General features: G+C 45.0%; 2 protein-coding genes across 7 annotated transcripts in view; one reads left to right on the top strand and one right to left on the bottom strand.

Annotated features, from left to right (window-relative positions):
• Cept1 (choline/ethanolamine phosphotransferase 1) overlaps positions 1-1,345 on the top strand; it is a 39,687-nt gene extending 38,342 nt beyond the window's left edge. For all 4 annotated transcript variants that reach the window (XM_032897545.1, XM_032897546.1, XM_032897548.1 and 1 more), the window contains exon 9: positions 581-1,345. In XM_032897545.1, coding sequence (XP_032753436.1) covers positions 581-700 — 120 coding nt within the window. In that variant the 3' untranslated portion in view covers positions 701-1,345. The remainder of the gene's footprint in view (positions 1-580) is intronic.
• Positions 1,346-3,301: 1,956 nt separating this feature from the next.
• On the bottom strand, positions 3,302-22,399 carry Dennd2d (DENN domain containing 2D). Of its 3 annotated transcripts, none has more exons than XM_032897543.1 (12): positions 22,197-22,399; positions 17,867-18,042; positions 16,963-17,075; positions 16,318-16,387; positions 14,658-14,735; positions 13,675-13,815; positions 12,445-12,593; positions 10,004-10,181; positions 5,496-5,537; positions 5,077-5,161; positions 4,414-4,653; positions 3,302-3,810 (listed from the first exon to the last, which is right to left on the bottom strand). In XM_032897543.1, exons 1-12 carry the CDS (start codon positions 22,252-22,254, stop codon positions 3,740-3,742), a joined length of 1,401 nt encoding a protein of 466 aa, XP_032753434.1. In that variant the 5' UTR covers positions 22,255-22,399; the 3' UTR covers positions 3,302-3,739. The 3 variants fall into 3 exon arrangements, with proteins under 3 accessions (XP_032753434.1, XP_032753433.1, XP_032753435.1); XM_032897542.1 differs by lacking the exon at positions 22,197-22,399 and adding an exon at positions 18,587-19,502; XM_032897544.1 differs by lacking the exons at positions 16,318-16,387; positions 17,867-18,042; positions 22,197-22,399 and having other exon boundaries at positions 16,963-17,051.
• Between the last annotated feature and the right edge of the window lie 3,229 nt (positions 22,400-25,628).

Raw genomic sequence — 25,628 nt, forward strand, 5'->3', positions numbered from 1 at the left:
AAAAATTCCAAATTTCTGGTTGTATGTAAAACAGAAGTTCAGACTATGGGAAGCCATGGTCATTTATAAATTGTCTGTGCCTGCCGTGCTACAGGGCAGAGTTGAGCAATTGTGATAGAGAATGCAACTCAGAAAGCTTGAAATATTGCGCTGAGTTTATAGCTTAGTAGTGACGTGCTTGCCTAGAATGCATGAAGCCTTGTGCTTGATCCCCAGCACCGTATTTAAAACGTCAGGCATGATGGCAATGCCTGAGGGTCCAGCACTTGGGAAGTGGAAGCCAGGGGATCTTGAAGATCTTCCTTGGCTACATACTGACATTGAGGCTAGCCTAGGCTATAGAAGCCTCTGTCTCAAAAACTTAAATAATAAAAAGCCTGACATCATTACTGTCTTTGTAGGAAAGAATTTGTTAATCCTTAGTTAATAAAGGGGACACTGGGAAGCAACTGATTTACTCAACTGCATGAAAGCAAAAGGTGACTCTGGAGAGAAGTCAGAAGTCACCTTCTGTCCTTCTGAGAAGCTTGAGGTGACCTGTGCACATGCTGAGAATAACCAAAATCTCTTCTCTTTTCAGGTCTTCTCTTTCTTTGACTTGATTCGTTACTGTGTCAGTGTTTGCAACCAGATCGCATCTCACCTGCATATACATGTCTTCAGAATTAAAACCTCTACAGCTCACTCTAATCATCACTAAGGATGTATCTGGGTTCTACTAAGCTCATGTTTCCTGCAAGAAGGAATTTGAACATATTAAGGAGACCGGGGGTGGATAAGAACAAATGTAATTTATAATAATCAATGTCATATAACTTTCATTCTTTGTCACTGGTAACACTCCCTAACTGTCCTGTTTAGAACGGGAATTTCAGGTCACATCCTGTAAACTGAATATGATGTCAAACAGGGTTTGGCTCCAGAAAGCATGCAGGGAAAATACCGTGTGTTTGTGATTATTCAGAATATCACTATCAGGAGAGCACATCCCCAGTGATGGTGAATCTAATGTAAAATTTTTGCAGGCCAAAAGATGGTTGCTTTATGATTTTAACAAATCATCATCTTTTAGTAACACCTTGTTTATTGTCTTCTCAGACATTCTTTTGTAAGGAGCTCAGCTTGTGGCACATACATCCTACTAGCTTGTGAGGTGAGAGCAGGGATAAAGACCTTAAACTTGGATGGAAAGGTTTCCTGTCTGTACATTGTTGAGGAAGTGATTTTATTATCGATCAAGAAATGGTGTTTCTCACGGGCTTGGGAAATCTCGCTAGCATGCAGATAATGTGGTAACTGTCAATCCATTTTATTTTTTTAAATAAATATATGATCTCAGAACCAGCCTTTTTCTCAGTTTTATTCAGGGGAAAATAAACTAAGTTTTCAATGTTGTTTTTTTAAAGTTAAACAAATTTTATTTCTGTTCTTTAGCATTAAGGAAATAATGGTGAGCTGTGTTGTCATGTTGTGCCTTTAATTACTCTGTACTGCAGAAACCGTTAAACTCGTTTAAAAATGGAAAATGTTCATATTTTCCAACCTGTGGGTCTTTATTTTGAAGTCATTACCCCATTATTCCAGTAATTATCCAGACGGGGTTGTCACTTTGCACTCTCCTTTTTGGTATTTAGACTACACTTTGATAATAGGAGCCAGATTTTCTCTGCGAATTACACTTGTTTTCATTGTGTACAGATTTTCTGTTTCTTTAGTATAAAGAATAGTGAATCCCGGCACTCAGAGGTAGAAGTAGGAGGAGGATCAGAAGTTCAGGGTTATCCTTGACTGGAGTTTTAGGCCAGTCTGGGCTCTACAAGACTCAGAAGATCGGAGTGGTTGAGGACTTGGGATGTAAACATAATCTAAGACAAAAAGGGGTGAGGGGGAGGACAGGTAATCCTCCATTAATACAGTTACAGCTGTCGTTTTATTTGATTATTTCAGCAGATTTAACAGGTGTTTATACCTAGTGGAAATTGAGACCTCGATTGGCTACCAATTATCACACAACATTGCTGTATTTGAGAATGGAATTTAAGCTGTCATGTGCATTCTAGCTATTGTTTTCTGTATCATACCAAAGCTATAAACTGAGGTACTAAAGACTAATTGAAATATACACATGTGTTCTAGATTTGTTTTCAGCATAGAGGGAATCAGAAAAGCGCTGTGTGGTTCCTTTGGCCATAGATACTATCAGCGTCATCAGGCCAATGGCCTCTTTGTAGAAAGCCATAGCTGGCCCTTGTTGTTGTATTCACATCATTCAACACTGTAGATAATTTTGGAAAACATATTCCCAGGGCTTTGACGGGGAAGGTGTGCAGTATGGTCTGAACAGGTTCCTACAGTAGCTCAGGCTGGCCTTGAACTCTTCAGTTCTCCTGCCTTAGCCTCCTGAATGCTAGGATTATAGACTGAGCTACCACGTGTTCAGGTTCAACTCTATAGCGAATCTGGTGTATTATCAGGATTCTGGTTCTCAGTCTGAAACTGTTCAAGGTCTAAGTAGGTTAGCAACCATTTCTATAAACCATCTAAAAAGCTGCAGGGATTCCTAGAAGTTGCAGAAGTAGAAGTTAGGCATAGCTTGTGGACATCTACCACCTGCAGTAGGAGTTTGTGTTCTCCAAATCAGAGTGTATCCATTAAGCTTCCCCTTTGTAGCTCTAATCCAACCCCCACATCATCTGCATTCTTTGTTTGGAATTCTGAAACTTGTGAAGGCCACAATAAAAAGTAGGAAAAACACTTAAAAGAATTCTAAAAATTCTAGACAAGATGTTTCTAAAAAGGTTGGCCATCTCTTGCAGTGTCTAAAACAGAGGCAGAAAAAGGAGAGCCCAGGTAACTACTAAATACTTTTGATTGTAATGTGGGGAGAACTGGCAGTGCAGGAATCGTTCCACCATTAGCTGGAGAATGGAACTGAAGTTTTAATAAACACTTGATGTGATGTCCAAAACAGAAGGTAAAGGAGTGGCCCTGGCTATGTTATGGGCTGACCTGTTGATGGAAGTCTTGGAGTAGCCTTTAAGGACTTCTGTTGACCAGGAATTCTATTAGGCCGCCCGAGGCCACAGCTAACTCCCTTCTGGAGCGGTCTCTGCTCAGGATTCTGAGAAACAACCCTGGCTAGTACCAGCCGCTCTGCTGTGGCCATTCCGATCAAGATTTCTTACTCTTCTTACTGGAGGTGGAGCTACTGACTCCGGATTTGTGATTCCACATAGTCTAGCATGACCAGGTCATCTTTCACGTCTAGTTCAGTTTTTTCTCCCATGCAGTGCCTCCTAGATCAACAAACAAGGTTTCATCTTTATTCATATCCTCACGTCAGACCCTATTTTGTAAATGGGTCATTGGGCCACAGTGTTCTGTATTGAGGATTTTATAACAGAGGTTCATAGGAGACAGCAGTGCTAGCAACTTCTAATCAAGCACCCACAACAGCTGTACCCCTGTACTACTAACTCCCAGTGTCCACTCTGCCAAAAGTGCAGCTCTGAGTACAGTTCTATGAGTTTGGATGAGAACTTTCAAAGCCCTGACAACAAGGCTCCCAAATTCAGACACCACCTTGAAGTAAGACTGGGTTATCAGTTGGAAGAAAGCCACAGATTGATTCCAGGGCCGAGAGCCTCACTGATTCTGTCACAGTTGAAGGGCCAAAGTCCAGACTGGCCTGTAGTTCTAGCTGTAGTTGTAGACACTCCTGCTGACCACAGTTTTTACTTCACCGTCTTTCTCTTGATTTCTTCTGTTTTTTCTGTTCTTCATATTCAAGTATTTTCTTTTGGAAATAGCCTGTGGGTCCAAACAGGTGGTTAGAGGGATCTAATTTGTTAGACTGGCATTTATGAGCCCAGAGTGAATGCAGTTCTGAAATCGAATCTGAAATTACATGTCTATGATCCTAGGTATTGGGAACTCTGAGGCTACATAACGAGACTTTGTCTCAAACAAAACAAAACAAAACAAAAACCAGAAAGGCCCCACAATCTGACCTGAAAAGCTCCAGGATATCTAGGCCCTCACAGCATTCAAAAGGGGGCCTACAAACAGTAATTAGCTCCAGAACAAAAAGGAAAGCCCAGGCTGCTGAGTGATAAACAGACATCTCTACAACATACCAGCCCCTGAAAGCATTTCCTTAAGGTGACTGCTAATTAGCCTCACTGATGGAAGTTACAGCCATTGTATGTATGCTTAGATTTTTAAAACCTCCTGTAATAGGGATTTTTAAATGCCTCCCTACACACACACACACACACACACACACACACACACATGCACACGCACACGCACCGCATCCCATCCTCTTCTAGTCTGCCTGCCACTGTAGAGAAATACTTCTGAGATTCTTCTTAGGGAGACATTTGCTAATGATTTGGTGGGATCTATGCGTACCTGCAGGAGGATTCCTGCTCTTCTCTGCTTCCTGGATGAATAGGGAGAAAAGTTGTGTCTTCACAAACTTCTTCACAAATCGGCGCTTGGTCTTGGAGGTAACAGCCTTACAGAAGGAGCGTTCTTGGAAATGGCCTTGTCCACTGGCCTCCCGTTTTATATAGGAGGCATAGTGGCCCACAGTCTTGACAAAGAACTGTACAAAAGGGCCTGAAACATGCTCATTGATTTGTTCTGAAGCTACAGGAGACAAAAGCAGAAAAAAAATCCAAAAAATATCTTAGATCAATAGAAGGATGAAACTACCCAGATTCGCCCCTAATTCTGGTTTTCATTACCGTCCAGAAGTTCTCAGGAAAAGCATCACTTCAGAGTAAATAGCGGATTCTCTAGGAGTGAGAGCCTGGGGTGGCTCATGCCTACAGTCCTAAGAGTCTGAGATGGATTGCTACCACTCTGAAGAACAGACCTCACAAAATGGGGTCGGGGTAGGAGTCTAAGAACCTGGGTATGAATTCTCTATGATCCTTTAAAAAAACCAAAAATCTCATATTCAGAATCTAGTCCCCTCACACGAGCTACTAAACAAGTTCATTTTACTAAACAAGTTGAGAATAATTTTCTCAAGGGCTAAAATCTTTAAAAGAGGAGCCTAGAACTTACTCTTTAACTCATTTATCCCTTGAGCAAGAGAGTCCAAGATGTCATCCTGAAGTTTCCGTGGTAGGATGTCTTTCTCATCACCAACCTAGGATAGAACAGAGCTAGATCAAAGTCAAGCAGATGGTCATGAGGTCAGGAAGAGGAGTAGAAGAATGTGGGAAGTATATAAGGCCATGCCCAAAGCACTGCTCCACAGAGGAAAGGAGCCATTCCTTTGCCTCCAGTTTTAACCCAAATCCTGAGTAAGGGGTCCCCATCAATGTATATTACTTGCTCAAAAGACACTGTCCCTGGGGCCTCCTCATAAGGGGAAGGCAGCACAAGTCTTTCTCAAAGTGTCTGTTGAGATCAGTGAGACATCATGATATTTAAAGGCTGTGTTGGTGGTCGGCCAGCAGATGCACTGAATGCAGACTTACTGATAATAAGAAGGTTCCTTTACAAAGATTCACCAACAGGACCTGAAATAAACACAGAATGGCTTTATCTCTTCATGAATCTCAACTACCAACACCTTTTCTACTCATGGCTATACCTGAAGCCCAGGTAGTAGCAACATAAGCATTTTTTTCAGAGTTTTTTTTTATTAGGTATTTTCTTTACTTACATTTCAAATGTTACCCCTTTCCTGATTTCCTATCTAGAGTCCCCCTATCCCTTCCCTCCTCCCCCTGCCTCTATAAGAGTGTTTCCTCCACCCACCTACTCCCTCCCATCTTCTCTCCCTGGCTTTCCCCTATATGGGGACATTGAGCCTTCATAGGGCCAAGGGCCTCTCCTCTCACTGATGCCCAATAAGGCTATCCTCTGCTACATATGCGGCTGGACCCAGGGGTCCCTCTTTGGTTAATGGTTTAGTCTCTGGGAGCTCTGGGGGATCTGGTTGGTTGATATTGTTGTTCTTCCTATGGGGTTGCAAACCCCTTCAGCTCCTTCAGTCTTCTCTCTAACTCCTCCATTAGGGACCCCATTCTCAGTTCAATGGTTGGCTGCAAGCATCTGCCTCTGTATTTGTCTCTGGAAGAGCCTCTCAGGAGACAGCTCCATTAGGCTCCTGTCAGATACCGTTCTTGGCATCCACGATATTGTCTGGGTTTGGTGACAGTATATGTGATGAATCCCTGGGTGCGGTCATCTCTGGACCCTCAGTCTCTGACCTTTCCCTCAGTATCTGCTCCACTCTTTGTATTTCCTCCTGTGAATATTTTGTTCTCCCTTCTAAGAAGGATTGAAGCATGCACTCTTTGGTCTTCCAACTTCTTGAGCTTCATGTAGTCTGTGGATTATATCTTGGGCATTCTGAGCTTTTAATTCATATTTCCTGCCTGGCATTTTCATCCCCCCTTTTCTAGAAACCCAAATCCCCAGGTAGAAAGGTGTGTGTGTGTGTGTGTGTGTGTGTGTGTCACACACGTGAGTATAAAGAGAGCTGAGGAAAGACCAAAAGTGGAAGTGAAGTAAATATAAAGAAGTTATAGTCATTCACTCAAAGCAATGATCGTGTCAGGCATGGTGCTGCACACTGTTAACCCTAGTACTCTGAGATCCTGAGGCAAACAGGAAGACTAAGGTTGACTTAAATTCCAAGCCTAAAATGGGCTACACAGAGTGACCTTATGTTGTCATCAGTCATGATCATCATAAATGAGTAAGTAAAGAAGGAAAACAACAAATCATTGGATTTATAGAAAATACTTGGTAATTCAGAGCATGCCCATGGCATGCAAACAACATTTACTTTGCATGTTTTATTTAATTGTAGCAATGATTCTGTAAAGCAGGCACTACCTCATTTTGCAGATGAGATAAACCTAGAGAAGTTCCTGTCAAATCCAAAGGAAACTCCAATTCCCCAACTCCAAAAGACAGTCCAAATATCCAAACATGACTCAACCTGGACTATAGGAGGAGTTTGACTGGTTAGATAAAAGCCAGCCTTTCTCAGAAAATAGTGAAACCTATTCCCATCCTTGGAAAGCAGTCATTTCCATTACTTCTAAGCAGACGGAATATATGACTACCTGTGGTACCTATCATCCTATCCAAGTCCATGCTGGCCTTCAGGCTCCCTCAGTATCACAAGTATCTGTTTGACATTTCAACGTCCTAACTATCATACTAGCCCTTCTCACCTCTGCCCTAAACTCCATCTACTCATCCTTCATATAACTCAGCCATTCTCTGCTCTTGCTATGTTCACTATACTCCCCCCTCTCTCATTCTTAGTATTCTGTCTTGCTATGCTCTATTATCTATTACTTGCAATCTCCCTCCACTATTCTCTCCTGCCTCCCTAACCCTAGTTGTATCCAATCTGCTGGCTGTGTTCTGTCTCCTCCTTTCTGTCTCTGCTCATGTACCTCTGGAAGTTCTCTCATATCTATAATAAAAACCTTAACCATGTCATGGAACAGTCATGTCAGCAATTTCTTGAGTGTGCCTCTCCCCATGGCATGAAATTCCCAGAGGTCATGCTGCTGAGAAATAGCAGATTGGTTTCCAGGCCAAAACTGTGGTCTTTGGGATCACGTCCCTCTTTCCAGTTCTCTTTCAACATGTCCTCAGCCTATCCTCTGGTCAGCTCAAGGACAGAGGAAGTCATGTTTCAATCTTTTGACATTACCAACCACCATATGTACAATTGCCTAGGGATCTATTAAAAGCTCTCTATTGGCTGAGGGTGGAAGTAAGTGGTAGTGCACATGATTCGCATACCATTGCCTGGATACAAACAGTTAAAAGCTGACAGCCTTGAAACTTCCATCTAGAACTCAGGAAGGGAAGAACATGAGCCCAGGGTCAACAGGACGAGGACAGGAAACAAAGCAAAACAACTATGCGCGTATAGGCCGCAAATGAGACAGCACAAAACCAAGTTCCTGGACCATCACCACACAGCCTGAGAATCCTGCAGTTGCTGATTCCTCAGAGTATTGTTAGCTAATTGGACCACTTCCAATATTTAAATTACAATCTTTTAATTAGGATTATATTTTGACATCTAAAAGCTCATAAACACAGACATTATTCCTTGGTTCTGCTTTGAGACAGGATCTTATGTAAACTAGGGTAGTTTTGAACCCTGATCTTCCTACCTTCACCTCCTGAGTTCTGCAATTTTAAGCAAGAGATACCACCACCATCCTGTATTAATTTTAAAACTAACATTCCAAAGCAGCAACAATGACACTATCAAAATAATACCAACAGACGGGAGATTTGCTCGCCAACGGATCATAGTTCGCCAAATTCTGTGCTGTCATTTAATGTCTATTTGGAGTCCCTATTTTCAGTTTCTAACCTGAGCCTTGCTAATAGGATGAAGGATTCCTACATGTTCCTACTTCCAAATGTAAGGGAAGAGAAACTGGAAAATTTGCCAAAACACAATCTGCACTGTAATTATCCATCATCAGAGAAGAGCTGAACTAGTCCAGGCCCGAAGCCACATGTAGCCGTATGTTTGGATGCTTTGATGCAAGGAAAGCTGTTCTTTTGGGGGTGGGGAGAAATGTATGCATAATATTCTTTGAGGTTGTTTCCAGAAGTCTTTTCAGTATTCTGGTCATGTGTTTGTGGAGTCAGTTCTTTTAGGGAGCTTATGTGGAGAATCAGAAAACCTTGCACCCTCCACACCCACCCTACAACATACACAGCATATGGACTTCTTCCTTTATCGGGCTTGCCCATTTCTCAGAGCAGCTGGAAAACAATAAAATAAACAAAAGCTCTTAACTAGCAAGAGCCTGAGCCTTACTGGCCCTGTTTGTCTTCCTGCCTGGCTATCAGGGGAGGAGCCCCAGCTCTGGGGGAGAGAAGTTACATAACTTCTGAGGTTGAGACATTTTACCTTTTATTGCTAAAGTGGGGCTGATACCCTGCTCTAGTTAGTCATGAAGCTAAGGGCTGTTCACAGGGCATGTGTACTCAGCCCAAGAGCTGGAAAAACAAAACATCCGTTTTTCCCAGCCAATAACACCATCTAAAGAATGGCCTTTCTCTGAGTTCCACTGCGGCCTTATCTAAGCATTAGGTTTGCTAGAACTCACCAACCTCTTTTGTTAAAGGGGAAATCCTCCCTCTAGGACTACCCCCCACACACACTTCTTTAGTGCTTGCATTAAGATACCTCAATAGGTAACCTGTCTCTGCACTGTCAGCCAATGGTTACCCAGGGCGGAGCTGCTCAGTCTGTCCTGTATTCAGCTATAGTGATAAACTATCCTTAGATCAGAGAATGCGTCTCAAGTTGCTGGTCCAATAATGTTGGGTGTAAATGTATGTGATTACTGCCCATTTACACAATTGAACCCTCTTCCATGTCAGGGTGACTGCCAAGAAACAAGCAACAAATTCATAGGGATTTGGATTTACACACACACACACACACACACACACACACACACACACACACACACACACACCATCATTACTCAACTGAGCTCTGAGCTACTCAGAAAGATGGTACTTGTTGCAAATATCTTCATTTTCAAGACTTCACAGTTTACAAAAGGGCTTGTTTCCAGGGAATTTGAATACTAGTGGGGTGTGCATTGTGTAAGCCAGCTGTCAACTGAAAGTTCACCCAAGGGACTGTTCGATAGAAATAACTGCCTAATAAGACAGTCTCATGATCTCACAATAAGCAACATCTTGCTTCCTAAGCCCAAAGAATAATCATTCAAGAGAAGAAGGCTAATTTTGATTGAAAATCGATGTGTGTTGGGTGCCAAGCTAGCAGCTTAGCCGTGTCATTTTCCCTAGCCTCTAGCAACTACAGACACGTATTCCCATTTTACTGATAAAGGAAATTCAGGTTTAAAGAGATGCAATGTGCCCCAAATGACACAGCTGCTGACAGTGGATCTGGGATACAGATCCAAACCCACCAATCTCTAAATCTTACACTCTCTTTGAGGCAGCTTACCTCTTCCATGGGACTGTCCATAACCTCCTGCTGGAATCGCATCTGTACCCCAACCATGAAGGGGGTAGGGCAGCAGACAGTGGCCAGAAGGCTCTCAGGGACCACCGGGATGTATGTGTGCGCCCAACTAAATGGGTAAAGCAGAGCAGCTGCAGCATGGATACACTGAGACAGGGTACTAGAACACAGAATAGAGGCTGGGTCAGCAAGACTTCTGTTCTTATACACTGGCTCAGAGCCCCACACCTACAGTAGCTCCTGGCAATGTTCCTGTACCGGAAAAAAATTCAAGTCTGGAAGCCATGCTGATCACAAAGCTTGTAGCTACTTGTTGCTAAGAGAAGGGTAGAAATCAGGATAGGCAAGTCTCCAGTAACCAGGGTGGGGCCCCCTTTAATCTCTATTCTCAGTTAGTTCTCTCAAGTCATTACTGGCTAAAAATAAAGGTGGCTCAGAAGAGGAGAGGGAGGAAGATGTGCCTGCATTTAAACTGGGGTATGATTGAGCCTCTACTCTGCAAAGGACTGCGCTAACTAGAAGAATAACACTGGCCCTTCTTTGAAGAACTCACAACACAGTGAAGAAACAAGCCAGTTAACACCAGGCTGCGGTGAAGAGTCAGGGCCTCCATGCACAGCCATGTCCTCCCATGCCTCTCTGAAGCTATATGAAAGCTGCCAGGTTAGTCCTGAGTTAGCTTGGGAAACTCCTCCATTCCAGGAACTAATACTCAGAGGTTCTGGAAAGTCCCACAGAGGTGACGCCTCAAGATTTTGCTACGTGGATTCCTCTTGTCATTACTATCGCAGTCGCAATTCAGCCGCCTTCCTTACCCACACCATACCCAGTCTCAGTCTCTGGCTTTCCTATTCTCCACTAACTCTCATAGCTTTTCATTTCTCCAGCCAAATTACCCCACACCCAAGGCCAATAAAAACACAGATGCGGAAACCTTGGTATCAGACTAGCACTTCCTGAGTTAGAAAGATCGAGTCTCTGAGTGCCTCCCTAGCAAACTTGGCTGGAAGTCCCCTCCTAGCTCCAGCTTCCAGGGTCTGGAAACTCTGTGCGGGAAGAAAGTAGGAAGTTGTAATATTTCCTGGAGAAAGTTTGTTCCTGAAACTTCCTAAATACTGATCAGAAGTATTGGAAACTGAGCTCCAGCTACCACAGAAACTTCCTCCACACAGGGCCCAGAGTAGAAAAACAATCCCCCAAATAAAAATGATACCCCTTCCCACAAGATTTAGCCTATGATAGTTTCCTTCTTGGTTACTGATGATGTTACTATTTTTTAAAACACAGACCCTTGATCCCTGCCAAGCTTCCTTTCTTCTAGAATTCATGTCATTCCCTTGATTCTCTGTTGTTTTTCAACTTCCTTTTCTTCCTCTTCTCTAATGGACAGTACTAGGTCTCAGCTCAAAATTATTCCTTCTTGCTGAGGTTGCACAAACCTTCAATCCCAGCATTCAGTAGGTAGAGGCAGGCAAATCTCTGTGAGCTCTAAGCCAGCCAGAGCTTCCCAGTCAATCTCCTGATTTTATCAATTTCTCTTCTTTGCCTGTCACATGTCTCTCCACATCCTTTATCAGACTCAAATCCTCTCCAAAGCAACAGCCAACACATGACAACCTCCTGCTTCTGCTACACACAGATATATGCTCAACTGAGAACTGCTTGAGAATAAATAGCAGCTAGTCCTCACCAATCGAGAATTGATGGAGAATAGCAGCTAGTCCTCACCAATCTGCACCTGGTGGGGTTCTGGGTACCACTGTGCATTGTCACTTTTAATCCTCACCACAACCCTATAAAGCACATCCGCATCATTTCTATCCTACAGAAAAAATAATGTCATCTTGACTTCAAAAAGTTAAGAAGCTGACCTAAGGGGAACCATAGCTAAAGGTAGAAGAACAAGATTTGAAAGTCATTCTACTGGTTTCAGTACATATAAGCTCAAAATCAATACATAAACCTTCATCTACTTAAGGGTAAATACAGTCTTCCTGCTATCTCCTTAATGCTTGGCATCTGGCAAACAGCTGACATACAATAAATACTTGTCGAGTGAGTTTACAAATGGATAGATTAGCATATCCTCCATACAACTTCCTGTCTTCTTCTACATCCTCTTCCCTGCCTTAGCCTAATCTTGAAAGGGCAGAATCATGACTGCATTCACCCTGGCTGGCCAAGCTGTGTTATATCAGGGACACTCCATGTCCTTAGACCATACATAGTCAAGCAACAATCAAGTGCAAGTCTGGAGATGGCTGGACAAGTTGGACCAGCTATTTCTCTAGGCCTAAAATGCAATCCAGGAACTGGAAGCTGGAAAGTGGGCTGTAGAATCTGACTGCCCTCAAGGAGTCCCAGTATATTCCCTTGATCCCAGGGATGCAGCTTTAGTGTGGCCAGTCAGTGGCTGAGCTTACCTCAGACCCTCTGCCAAAAAGATGATCTTTCTTTCAAGTACTGCAGAGGCAAAGATCTGAATAATCTGCTCAAAATGGAGGCACTGCAGCAGAGCACTGAAGTCCACATGTTCAAGGTGGGAGTCTAGGGGCCGTGTCAATGAGATGAACTGTAGGAAAACCAGAGAAAGGGTTCAGCAATAAAAGAAATCACAGTCCCAGGCCAGGCCTAATTTATTCTTCTCACATGACAGATCTGATCCTAGCTCATCCACCAGGGACTTCCTTCTGCTATGAAGACAGCGGAGTAGAATCTTCACTTGGCTCAGGAAGTCCAGTCTGAGGCTCATGACCATCCATATGCTACACCGTGTGCAGGCTCTAAAGCAGAGCACTTCTCCTGCCTAAAGCTTGACCCAGCCTGGGCCTCTCATGCATCACTTTCCTTTCTTTGTTATTATCCTTCAGCTCCGGAGGCCCACATTGGTCATCCTATGACTTTGTCTTTTTCTCATGCCCTACATTGCTTTTTCTTTCTTTGTGACTGTCTAATCTTTAACTATATGTTCACTGGTGTGTTTACTCATTTCCACACTTCCTGGTACACCTTCTCCATGAGACCTTTAGCTGTACAAGGTTAGAAGCCACATTCATTTGTTTACGACTCTTTACCCAGAAAATACACAGCTTGACATAGAGTATGGAAATATTCATTTTTTCCTTCAGGATTTTTCCAGCAACTGAAAATTTCTAGTGACTCCCTGATTCTACTGTGGGGTTAACCAGATTCAAAGGTACATGTGGAATTTCTGGTCTCAGAGATTCTGAATGGGATTCTACTTGCTGCCTTGAGCTCTTTAGTGACTTGGAACATCTGTACTTCATGAGATGGGTGTGGACTTAGGGGTGGATATTAATGATAAGAAGTAAAACAGATGGAAACTATGGGATAGAGATACAGGATATACACAAAGAATAGTTAGGTTAGGTAAGGTGTAGGAGCAACTGGACATTTGGAGACTAGGAACAAACTTAGCACCAAACATAAGCACGACAAAATTTAGTAGACTGAACAGTAATAAGTAGGTGCTGGTGGGCATCAGGTTAGAAGGTGTAGTAAATTTGGTGAGTTTTTAGCTCTTCCAATAATTCTAATGCCTGGTTCAGTTTCCCTATACTTGAACCTGGTGAATGAAAGAATCAATGTGAGAGGAACTAGCTAAGGAGAAGATTGCACACTTGTTAACCCACCTCCGTGCCTGAATCAGGAATGAAGCTCTTAAGGGTAACTGTCTTTCCAGGTGCAGGAAAGGCTGCCTCTCGGAGACCTTGCATGAATGGGTAGATGACAGCCATGGAGATCTGATGTCTTTTCTCTACTTCATCCAGTATCTGCAGGGGAAGGACCATAGGAAGAAAGGCTTAGAGGGATTCTACCCAGTACCCAAGAGACTCACACTGGTCCTGTCTGCTCTCTGGTATTTTCTAGGTGTTTTTACCGCTGGCTTCCATCTCCTGCACAAAACCTACATTCCAAAGACTTCTCTTGATTTTCTCTCATACTCCACCCTTCTCCTAACACTGACATGAAACTACTAAGTCTAGCAAGTCATCTCCCATGTTGGCACTGGCTGGATTAAGAACCTAGAAGCCTAGCTTTCTGAGTATCACTGTCCCATTTCCTCTGGACTGTCATCAGGGTGAGGCTGCCATCAGCCCTCGGTGTAATTCACAGAAGTAAGATACACCCAAGCAGAAGCCACTGGAGTTCCTCTCCCACACCCAGCATAGGGCCATCGAGATAGGTCAAGTTCAGTTTGAGAGACTGCCTTCATCATAGCCCCAGCAACACAAATTACCGATTTCACTTCTGACCTCATCAGAATGAGGGTAACTATGGGGATCCTTACTGTATAGTATTTGCCTTCAGACTTTTATGGTGCTTTCCCATGTATGAATAATTCCCACATGTTATACCTCATAGCAACCAGGAAGATAAGAAGAAAAATGGACAACAGTTCTTTCTTCAGGAGAAACAGCCTTCTAGATTTTCTTCAAATAGGGTTGAGTCCAGGTCCCTCCTGTCTCAGTTTTACCCAATATCCTTGATGCTGGTTGCACTATCGGGAAGGCGCTCTACCAAGTGCTCAAGTTGCAAGGCAAGCTGCCAGGCAGAGCCAGAGGGCTGAACAGGCCTGACTAACAGGCTCTAAGGAATCTTGGCCTAACCCTACCTTGGAGAACAAGCCGAAGCAGCCGATGCAGCTGATGATGCAGTATACTTTTGGAAGGCGAGGACCAGGACCAGCAGGCTGGGGAGGGACAAGAATTTCCTTCAGGGCTGCAGCCTCCACAAGGGTTTCTCCCACTTGAGACCAATGAGACCAAAGGTGGAGTACTGCACATGGAACTGGTCAATGGGTTTGGATGGAGAAAGGTCTGTAGAGAGGTTTTATTCATGGAACAGACAGGAGAAGGGTCAGAACAGCCACCAAAGTCAAAAGACAAAGCTTACAACTGCCACACTGGGCAACCAGTTCAGACGTCTTTCAACAAATGAAAAGATAAAGATAGTGTGTCACACAAACAAGGTGGAGTATTATTCAGCTAATAAGAATGAAATTATGACAAGTGCATACAGTTGGCAAAAGAAAATAGGCACAGAATGTATTTTCTATCTCATATGCAGGATTTGGATTTTAGAAAAATATGACGTAAACAAAAGACGTGAGGGGCTGGACATGTGCCCCAGTGGTTGCAGGCACATATTGCTCTCCAGAGAATTTGAATTCAGTTCCTAGCACCCACACTGGATGGCTCACAGCCATCTTTTACTCCAGTTCAGAGGATGTCCCTTCTTTGTCCTCATAAGGTACAAACACACATGCACATATCCCACCGACTCTCACACACACACATATATACACATAATTAAAAATAAAATAAGTCTTTAAAAGGAGAGACAAGAGGGCTGGAGAGATGGCTCATTGGTTAAAAACATTTGCTGCTTTTGCAGATGACCCAGGTTTGGGTCCCAGCACCTGCACTGCAGTTCCCAACAATTTGCACCTAACTCCAGTTCCAGAGTATCTAGCTTCTTATTCTTTTTTTCCATGGGCAACAGGTATGCACACAGTCCACTTACATACATGCAATCAAACACTCATACACTTTGAAAAATAAAGAAAAAGGATCAAAAACATGAAATTAGAGACGTGTTTGGGAAGAGAAAATGAACTGGTGTGGTGGGAGTAGCAAATAGGACTCAAGTACATGGATTACACATACAAATGAGGCCTATTTCTTTATACGATGGGTATACACTGAGAAGAAGAGGAGGAAGAAGAGGGAGAGGAGGAGGAGAAAGAGGAAGGAGGTGGTAGTGGCAGCCTTCCGGGGTTAGAAACCCAAAGGCAAACACTGACTCATTGCCAACACGAGCTTAAGTTCAGTGAGAACAAAAACAAGTTTGTCTTAGCCACGAGGAAATGTCTAGAAAGGAAAGGGTTGTAAAGGTATCCAGAGAGAGAATCCTTGTCCTGAAAGCCAAGAATTAAACCTCATCATTCACATCTCAGAGTATCTGGGAGGCTCCATGGATCAACGCAAACAGGCCTGGGTACAAAAGACTACAAGAGGATACAACTGGAGCCTCTCACTGTGTATAAAACTGCGGAGCTGGGCGAGCACTGGCCAGAGCCCAGTGGCAGCAGAGGGGAGGGTCAGCATGTCCTTGCTTCTGTGGGATTCCAGAAGGGACACATGCTGCCATGTACTCTCCCTATAAGCACCACTCCCAACGAGCCTGAACTTTTGAAACTGAGGCTCCGCCAAGCCCAGCCATGGCGCTGAACGGTCTGTGGGGACGAAGGGGCGGTTCTGAGTAGCACCAACCAGGAGGCGCCTGCAGTATCCGATCTTCCTGCTCCCATCCACATTGGTCAGGACAAATGAGAAGGTCTCCCTAAAGAGAGAGAAGACCAATGGTGTGCATTTGCTCACTAGATTCTAAAACAAGATTGACATCAGCTTTAGAGGACTGGAGAGGAAGACAAGGGGGAGCCGCTGATTAATTATGGCGATAATCACAACAGTCACTAAGCACTCGATGGTATCAAGCTCTAATTCATCACCTCATTTGAGACTCAACTGAACCTTTTTGAAGAAGGTTAAATTATTATCACCACTTTAAAGACCTGGTAAGTAAGGCTCCGTGGTTACTTCTTATCTAAAACTTGAAGTCATGGTCTACTTCCAGTGTTCATGATGTAAGGACCTTTTCCATATTGTAGAGGCCAAAGTCTTTTTCTCCAGTCCAGAGTGAAAAAAAGAGTCTATTTCTTCTAGGAACAGGTAAGAGATTCTTAAAAGTCTTCAGATAGAGGTCAAGTCACAGCCTCAATCATTTGCCAAAGGATTCCAGGCAAAATATTTCCCCCGCAAAACCTCAGCATTCATACCAGGTGAGGGGACGACAGGAACCACACATTTGCCCTTCCCTCCAAATCTGATGCCCTTGCCTGCAGGCTGAGTAGTTACCTGGGATACTCTGTGAGCGGTGCCCACTCATTCCCGTCAGGGAAGCAGAACAAAGGGATGGCTTTGAGCAGCCGTTCCTCCTCCTCCTGCTGACCTCGGAGCAGGTTCTCCCTCTATAAGGAAAAGACAGTGGAATTTAGGCAGAGAAGCAGAGGTCAGAAGCCTGTCAGCCTTCTTTCCCACCAGCATGAAGTACAAAGGTGCCTTTGGTTGGTACCACACTGTCTGAACTCTAGGTCTAGCTGGAAGCACCTCAAAGAGAAAACAATTTGTTCTGGGCCACATCAATGTAACCTTGGGTTGGAATTCTGTATCCTGAGGATTTACATATTCAAAAAGGAGGTTAGAAAGGTCAGCTGGACCAGCCTTCAGAGAGAAACCACATCATAGAAAAGAAGCAACCTGTCCAGTTGCTACACCTGCTCACAAGAGAAGCTGGTGAGCAGGGCACATTTTGCCTCACCCAGTGCATGATCAGACAAGAAGAGCTCTAATACTTTGGGAATCTGATCTTAGGCTGTGTTTGAGTCTGGGGCCTGCTTGATTCTCTACCACATAACCAAGAAGGACATACCTTCTTAGGATTTCCAGCAGAAGCTGGGACTTTCTGTAGGAAAAGGTGCCCGAGGTGGAATTTGGAAGAACTAGAAGGTTCCCAAAGGGGCAAGAGCACGAGGCTTGTCTCCGTGCTCCAGAGGTTCAGTCAGTCCCTCACAAAACAGTCAGACCTAGATTCTCTGGGTGATAACAGAAAACTAGGGCTGGGCCACAAAGGAAACAAGAGCAGTGAGCTCAGAGCTAGAGTGCAGGCAGTGTGGTAAGACGTAGAACTCCTCTATTACCCTTAAACACACCTCTGTCCTTCCTCCTCCACCCTCAGGCCCACCTCTCCCTCCATCCTTACCTTGGGAAACTGGTAGGTGATTGTGGGTTCATAATCATCCCCTAAATGCTTTTTCTTTAAAGAAACAACAAGAAGGTATTCAAAGAAGTGCTGGCCTCCAGCAAAGATAGGTGGAGAATGCTCCTGGATTCTTTCCGGTTCTGTGACAGCTTCCCCGGGATTGTTCTGGGATTGTCCTAAAATGGAGATGCAAGGGCCCCGTGAGTATTCCTTCCATTCCTCCATTCGGTAGTGAGTGTGAAAATCTGCACAACAACCATGCCTCAAGGCTACAGGGCTAAGCCTGACCAGGCACCACCAGGCACCAGGCAGGAGCAGAGCCAAATGGGCAGTTTCCATACCTGCCCTGGGAAACTCGAAACCGTGGCGTGACAGAGGAAGAAAAGCAAACACTTGATGTAGAAAGCGAGGAGCCATGCTGTGGAGGTTCTTGGAAGCATAGTGCCTGGCACTGTACATTCTGCCTGCTGTAGCAGTTCTGGATATTTCTGAGTCCTGACTAAATAATCAGAGTAGACCCGTAGGGCATTCGTTTGTAACCATACTAAGACCTCCGCAACAGACATGACTAGCTCTGCAAACGGATAAGGTCATCCTCCTGGCTTGATCACATGGAGGCCATGTGGATTTGGTCACATAAAGAGAAAAGAGGATCACTATAGGAGGAATCAGCCCATAAAAGGATCATCCAAAAAAGGAAGTAGGCAATCCAGTTCTGACCTGCTCGAAGTCGTGGCAAGCGATTTCGGAGCAGCCTGAGGGTTCGGCCTACCCCTTGTCCTTCCATCATTCTGAGCTTTGGGGGCATGAGTGTTCTTTCTCCTTCAGGCTGGCCACAGAAAGCCTGAGAAGGTGCCTTCTGCTTTGGTCTCCAATCACAGCTTTATTGAGCTGAACCATGTGCTGTCTCCCAAAGACAGAGAGCAGTTTCCATCCTGTGTACTTCGTAGTTGAGCAAGACGGATGTGAAAGGACCCACGAGGCAGCTTAGTGTGGGCACTGACAGAAGCAGCATCCTGGCACTGCAGCTCAGCTCTTGGCTCCTCCCAAGAGCCCCAGGGTGTGGTAAGAGAAAAGGTCATGAGCAAACATCTCAAGGCACAGCTGCTTCTGGGCTAAGGGCTTTGAATTCCAGAGCTTGCAGACCATGTGGTGAATTATTTACAACCCCAGGCAGTCGGACATGCCTTTTAAAACATCAGACCATGGACTCCAGTGCCTCGTGGGGCTCAGCATAGGTATTTTACATCCCTTATCCTTGACTGCTCACCATTACCTTCTCAAATAATCATCGGAAGCTGTAACGTCCTGCAAGGCCAACTGGTGAATTCTAAAACATCCAGGACCTCCAGGAACATGGAACTGAACACTTCTTGCAGCCAAGATGCCACTGCCTTGCCCTGATTCAGATAAGTAGACTTGCCCAATCATTCTCTAAATGTCCTAATAATTTGTAGCAAGAGCCCTAGGATTCCTCGTCTGATGGTGAAGAGAACAAAGCCCACCTCTGAGAGGTCCAGATATTTACAGAATAGCTGTGAAGGTGATTCCTACCTCCTCCTGTCCCCCGTAATCTGTCCTGATCTAAGGCACAGATCTCTCTCACTATTCCAGGGTCCCAGCAGGTTCCTTTCTCTCATTATCTTTACTAAAAGGAAGCAATGACTCCTCCCCAGCTTAGAGTAGGAGCCTGGTTACATCAGCAGGGGTAGGGGTACAGAGCAACCCTCTCCCACTCCTGCTCAGCTTTTCTTCTGGTCGGGCCAGGACAAGTTGAGCAGCAGACCCAGTACTGTGTCTAGAGGTTGAGGAACAGGAAGAAGGTAGTCACGGATAACCTGGGTTTCTCACAGGAAGTTCTGAATAAGGAAATGTGCAGGATAAGAGGAAAAAGCCTTTGCCAGGAAGTAACTTAATGGGGAGGGAAGAAGCAAAAGGATCTGGTGCCTGTGTCTGCCACTCCTGAGAAGAATTAGCAGCCCTCTGGGAGGGAGGGTGTTGCTATGGTAAGAAGGAAGGCTGTCGTCCTGGTCCTAAGAGCATTGGAACTGTGGCACCAGTAAAATGCAAGACTCAGACACTGAAAATTGATTTGTGGGGGAAGCGCCAATCATAGTACAGAGTCTGAGAATTGGAATCTCGAGAATGGGGAAGCAAGACAACCCAGGTAGTCCTCATGTCTTACTTGTACTCTGTATATACATGTTGCATAATCTTTACCGGTTGCCTTAAGGAACAAGCATGTGCTTAGTACAGAAGGGAAAACCACCAAGGCACTAAGTCACTCAGAGACAATTGAAAATTAACAGGATCTGTACAAACTGAACGTCATAAAATTCCAAGTCCAGGCTCCGTCCTTCTGACGTATTACACAGTAAGTATCTCACGGTAGGGAGGGGTTGGGAGTGGGGTGGGGCGGGTGGTGAGCAAATGGCTTGGAGGGCCAGAGTCATCTTCCTGGTCATCCGAGGACCTCAGGAAATGTCTTTTCCTCAGTCCTTGGGGCTGCCTTTTCACTCCATTTCCTCCTGCTTTATCAGGAGAAGCAAGGGACCAGCGAAGTCAGAAATCCCAGACCAAAGTAAAGTCACTAGGCCTTTGGGCGGAGGCTCAAGAAGTCCAACAAACGAGTGTCTTCTCCTCCTCCCCCTTTCAAAAGGGGTTATCACAGAAAAACACGAGGAGGACTGCATCAAATTCCTGTTTAACAGAAGGCACCTCACTTGATCCCAATGTCCTGGGATGGATTATTATCCTCAATTTTAATTGAGGGAGGAGCCACACTGCTAGGGAAGTCAGGAGTCTGGTTACACTTGTTCCTCCGCCAGGAAGCCCCTCCCACAACCACCTGGAGGAAAGAGAGGCGACTTCAGGGAACCTTGATCCGAAAAGCTGTTGTTTGTTCTTTGCTGAACTGCCAGCAACCCAGAATCACCATAACAGTCTTCCTACACACACACACACACACACACACACACACACACACACACACACACACACACACACGCACGCACGCACCCCTCTAAGACAAAACTGCTGAAGGGGAAATCCCCAGGAAGCAGGAAGACAACAGGAAAGGTGAAAGAGTCACACCCATAGGATCTGACAGGTGCTATATGACCAGGCACATATAGACTGCCCGCTTCCCTGTTCGCTAACCACAAGGAAGGTCTCCCAGGTACCACTGCTGGCCATATGCTGCTATGGGGGCGAGGAGCAGACCAACTGAGATATGTTCTTTGAGCCCCAGGAAGCAGACCCGAGCCATTCAGCAACAGATTACCCAGGTCTAGGAAGCCCACGAAAACCAAGCCAGAACTCTGTAGCAGAGAGAGGACTTATCTCCTCCCTACATACTGCTCCAGCCACGGCAGCCCTCTCCCTGGCATGCAGGTGGAAGAGGCATGCTCAGAACAAGCACACTGGAGAAGGAGGGTGGCAGCAGCGAGAAGGTACAAAGAGCAGATCAGTCACAAGTCCCTGCAGTTCTGAGAAGGAAGTACCGAGCTCAGCACTGAGGCCTCTTTTGAGAGAGGCCCACTGATGTCTTCACTTTGCAAATGCAGGAAGGGGTGAACTCTCTGGGAATGACCCTTAAAACCTTTTCTTTTCTTTTCAGAAGCATGGGCACTGTCTGAGCAAACTCAGGGGAGACAGCTCAGTCATAGCACTGGCCAGACAAACAGCAACAGATGTTTGTTGAATGAATGGACACATTAATGAATCCCAATTGCCCTTCAAGTGCTCCAGATACGGAGAAAGGAAACCGATGGATGACGCATCTAATTTCATCCATACCATCCACCCTGGACAGGGAAACAGATTCCCATTTTACAGGTCAGAACTCTCAAGGACAGGATTGAGGAACCAGCTGAGCTGATCTACCTGGCTGCCCTAGGGAGGTCAGTGCTAAGTAAGGGTTTGGGGCCACCAGTTTCTGTGGTGTGGTTATCTGCAAGGCAGGGACAAGCTGGTTCTCAGGAACTGAAAAAACTGCCTGCTAAGTAGGGAAGGGAAGCGCCTCCCGGAGGGCTTGACGGTCTTTAGCCATAAAGTGGCTGCACCACGAGCTTCCTGGATGGAAGGACACGTGGCCCTTGGGGCCCCACAACCGTTGTAGGTTTCTGGCCACCAGGCTCCCCCTTGATCCAGCAGGTCTGTCCTCTTATTGACCTCTACCTGCTCCCTTGAGCTCACCTGCCTCCTGCCCAGCCCTCCCAGATCCCGCCCAAACTGCTCCACGTTCCTGACCCCAGTGCCGCCGCACCAAGCCTATGGTCCGGAGGTCCCCCACGCCCTCTTTCCCCCGCGCGCTGTGGCCCGCACTAACCCCGCTGGCCGCGCTTCAGTCTCAGGCTGGCTCGGAGGCGGCGGCCGAGCCCATCCATGGCCCCTCCACTGCCCGGCGCCAGCTCCCACGTCCGCGCCAGCCCCGCCCCCTAAATCCTTGACCTTCTTGGGGCCCTCCAACTTTCACTTTCACGAGGGAGGCGGTGGGGCGGGACGCGCACCTTCCGGGCTCCTGCCCAACCCCTGGCGCACCTGGGCTGGCCGTTCTTCTCGGGTCCCCACCCTACATCCCCTGCGCCTCTGGGCTCGGGGTGCCAGAGGGCGCCCTCGCGTCCATCCGGGAGGGGCGGTACCATCTCACTGTCACCCTCTGTGAAACTTCACTTTCTGAAACGCTCTGATAGGTGCCTAAATAGAACCCTACCTCCAGGGCAAGGACTGGAAGATGCACCTTCAGGGTGTTTCCAAACTATCGGGAGGTGTAGAACTTTCAGACCACAAACCCTTCCAACCAACCCCTCCATGCCTGCCTGTCCTTGCAACTATTCAGAGGCACTGGCTGCTTCCAGATCTCTTTCCTTTGTCTTCTCTTCCCTGAAAAGGGGACTGGAGAGGTGGATTAAAGTAGTGACCCTGACTTCCATTTGATTTTGTTAGTCCTCAGATGAACATAATGAGGATAATACGTGCCTGGCTACCACAATGAATTCAGAATGTCAGAGAATGGGATTAAAAACTTTCTATAAACTGTTATATGATATAAATGTAAAGGATTCCTATGGTCAGCCTTGTAATCACTTCCACCCTCCCTTCTAGCTCCAGAGAACAACACAGCCATCCGCTTGTTCTTCTCTCCTCACCTCCACTGACTTCTAAACAGGCCCAGATTTCAAACTACAGTTATTAACTACGGCACTGTGATAAGCACCAGCTGAGGTTTCTGGGATACATCCTTTGTTCCTCCCAGAGCAGAACAGGTATCTGTAAGGGATGGATGAGCAGAGTCAGCTTGAACCCTCTGCGTTTACCAAGGTAAATGAAAGCAAAAACTGACAAAGATAACGGTGATCCTCAGTCCTCTTCAGTCTCTCCATGCCTCATAACCAGATGACTCTACAGTCCTCAGTTCCACAGTTCAGAAGGAATTGGACAACCAGCTCCTGCGTTAAACTGACCACTCTGAGAAGAGGTTCTATGAGTTGCCTTTTCTTCAGGTGCAAGAACTTCACACTTATTTTTAATTATATAGTTTAATTTTGTTTCCCATCCTCTGGATTCTTTCGTGAAATAACGTGAGAGGACATGGCTGCCCCCAAGTGCCTTCTCTAATGAGATCCACAGCTTCTAAATCTCTCATAAGAGAAGGAGCTGCTCAAGAAAACCTTGTGCACCTTGCTGACACTCTTGTACTCTTGTGTCTTAATTAGTCCAATCTAATTGACAGTGTTCCCAAACAGAGCTTTCTTTCTTAAACAAACAAACAAACAAACAAACAAACAAAAAACCCCGATGACTCTACAGTCCTCAGTTATTAAGAAGAATGTCCTCAGACATTAAGAAGAATATATGTGTGCCCAGAAGACAAGGACAAGAAGATCAATGGAAACTGTTGGACAAACCTTAACGTGGAAACAATCTCATATGTTCATTAATACAAAAATAGGTGAATTGTGGCATAAGTATACAATCGTGTATTTATGAAGCAGTAAAAGTAAATAAGCCCCCAATGCATGCAATAGCATGCCCATATTTACAAGTATGAACAAGAGATACCAGACACAAAAGAGACATGCTTCGGTTTATATAGAGCTTGAAACAGACAAAGCTAACCCATAGGTAGTCAGGATGGTACACCTTTTAGGGAGGAAGGAGGATATAATAGCTGCGAATCATCATGAGACCTCTGGTGAGGGCTTGGGGTCAACCATGTCTATGCCTATGGTAAAGATACTCACCAGGCGGTCATTCTTTGGTCACCAGGCACCAAAGATTTAAGAGCTTTACATAGGTGTGTGAGACTTTTGCTTAGAGTAATGTCAGGTGGTCAGTTAATGATAGCACTGAAATGGAGGTGGAAACAGGCCAAGAATGAAATGAAAAATTATTGAACTGTGAGGAAGTTAAACCTACATTTCTGAGAAGTATGGGTAACAGCAGAAGGAAAGTTCGTTGTTCTAGAATTGAAGGGATATTTGTGTTTAGCATGGTGGGTTCTTTGAGAAAGACAAGAAAGCATTTGTTGGTAGCTAGGAGTGGGATAGCTCAGAAAAGAGTGAGTGGAGGAAACAAGATTTGAGAGGAGATGAGGGTGGGTGAAAACAGGCTTCAGTGGAATTGGGGCTTAATTATATTTTTATTAGGAATATATATTATTTATAAAATGAGTTTCATTTTGAAATTTCCCAACATAAACAAAATCTACTTTGTGTTCATCACCTTTTATTGTTTTTTGTCCTTCTCCCCCTTGTTATGAGCCCATTCGCCCCATATATTCCTGTTTCTACTTTCATGGAATTTTTAAGGTAGGTTTTGCATTCAAGAAAAAAAATGCAGTATTTATCTTTCTACATCTGGTTATTATATTTAATATGGTGATCTCCAGTGCATTCGTTTTCCTGAATATGTCATATTTTTTCTCTTCTTCATGGTTGAATAATGCTTCAATGTATATATGCCACACTTTTTATCCATTCATACTATGGATGGGTACCTAGGCTGATTCCATAACTTGACTATTTTATACAGTCAAACAATGGGCATGGGTGTATAGATATCCCCCCGGCTTCTTGCCATGAGAAGTGGGAAAGAAGAACTTGGTGGACACTTTTGCCAGTAGGCAAACAAGAATTCCAGCCCAATTACCTAGAGTTTAAGGCAATCTCCCTCACAGCCATAATCCTGCAGGTATTCTAGGAGAAAAAAAATGGAGAGGGCGTCTAAGTAACCTTTTGAGAAGTAGTTTAAGGGTCAACAAGGTTCTCTCTCTGTCTCTGTGTCTGTCTGTCTGTGTCTCTCTCTCTCTCCCTCCCCTGCCGTGTGTGTGTGTGTGTGTGTGTGTGTGTGTGTGTGTGTGTGTGTGTGTAAGACAATTACTCATTCTACTTTGAGGAGCCGATACACACAGGTGTGTTTTACCTGCCCCCTCCTCCTTTGGGAAGCAATACCCCAACCTGGGCATGCGTTGTTTCTTCTGAGCACTTCTCATTCTCATAACAATAATGCTTAAGCCTATATTAAAATTATCATTAAACAGATTTTTAACTCTGCTTCACTATACTGGCCAGTCTTGAAATTCTCTCCAATGTCAAGGTCCTGAACTCCAATTTGACCAGAGTCAAGGTTCCTTCAAGTCTAGGAGAACTGAGAGTGGTGAGGGTGGCAATGTAGGGCTGTCACCGCCGACATCCCTTTTATATACTGACTTCTGCTCCTTCAGGTATACACCCAAGAGTGGCTTAAGAAGATTATGTGG

Source organism: Rattus rattus, chromosome 3, assembly GCF_011064425.1.
Source record: "Rattus rattus isolate New Zealand chromosome 3, Rrattus_CSIRO_v1, whole genome shotgun sequence".
Lineage (NCBI taxonomy): Eukaryota > Metazoa > Chordata > Mammalia > Rodentia > Muridae > Rattus > Rattus rattus.

Coding starts and splice junctions, on each gene's coding strand:
- Dennd2d (XM_032897542.1), bottom strand. CDS start 18,674: ATGCCCCCAAAGCTCAGAATGATGGAAGGACAAGGGGTAGGCCGAACC. Junction 18,043..18,586: donor CTTGCCACGACTTCGAGCAG/GTCAGAACTGGA, acceptor TCTCCATTTTAG/GACAATCCCAGAACAATCCC. Junction 12,594..13,674: donor TTCCTGATTCAGGCACGGAG/GTGGGTTAACAA, acceptor GTTTTCCTACAG/TTCATCTCATTGACACGGCC.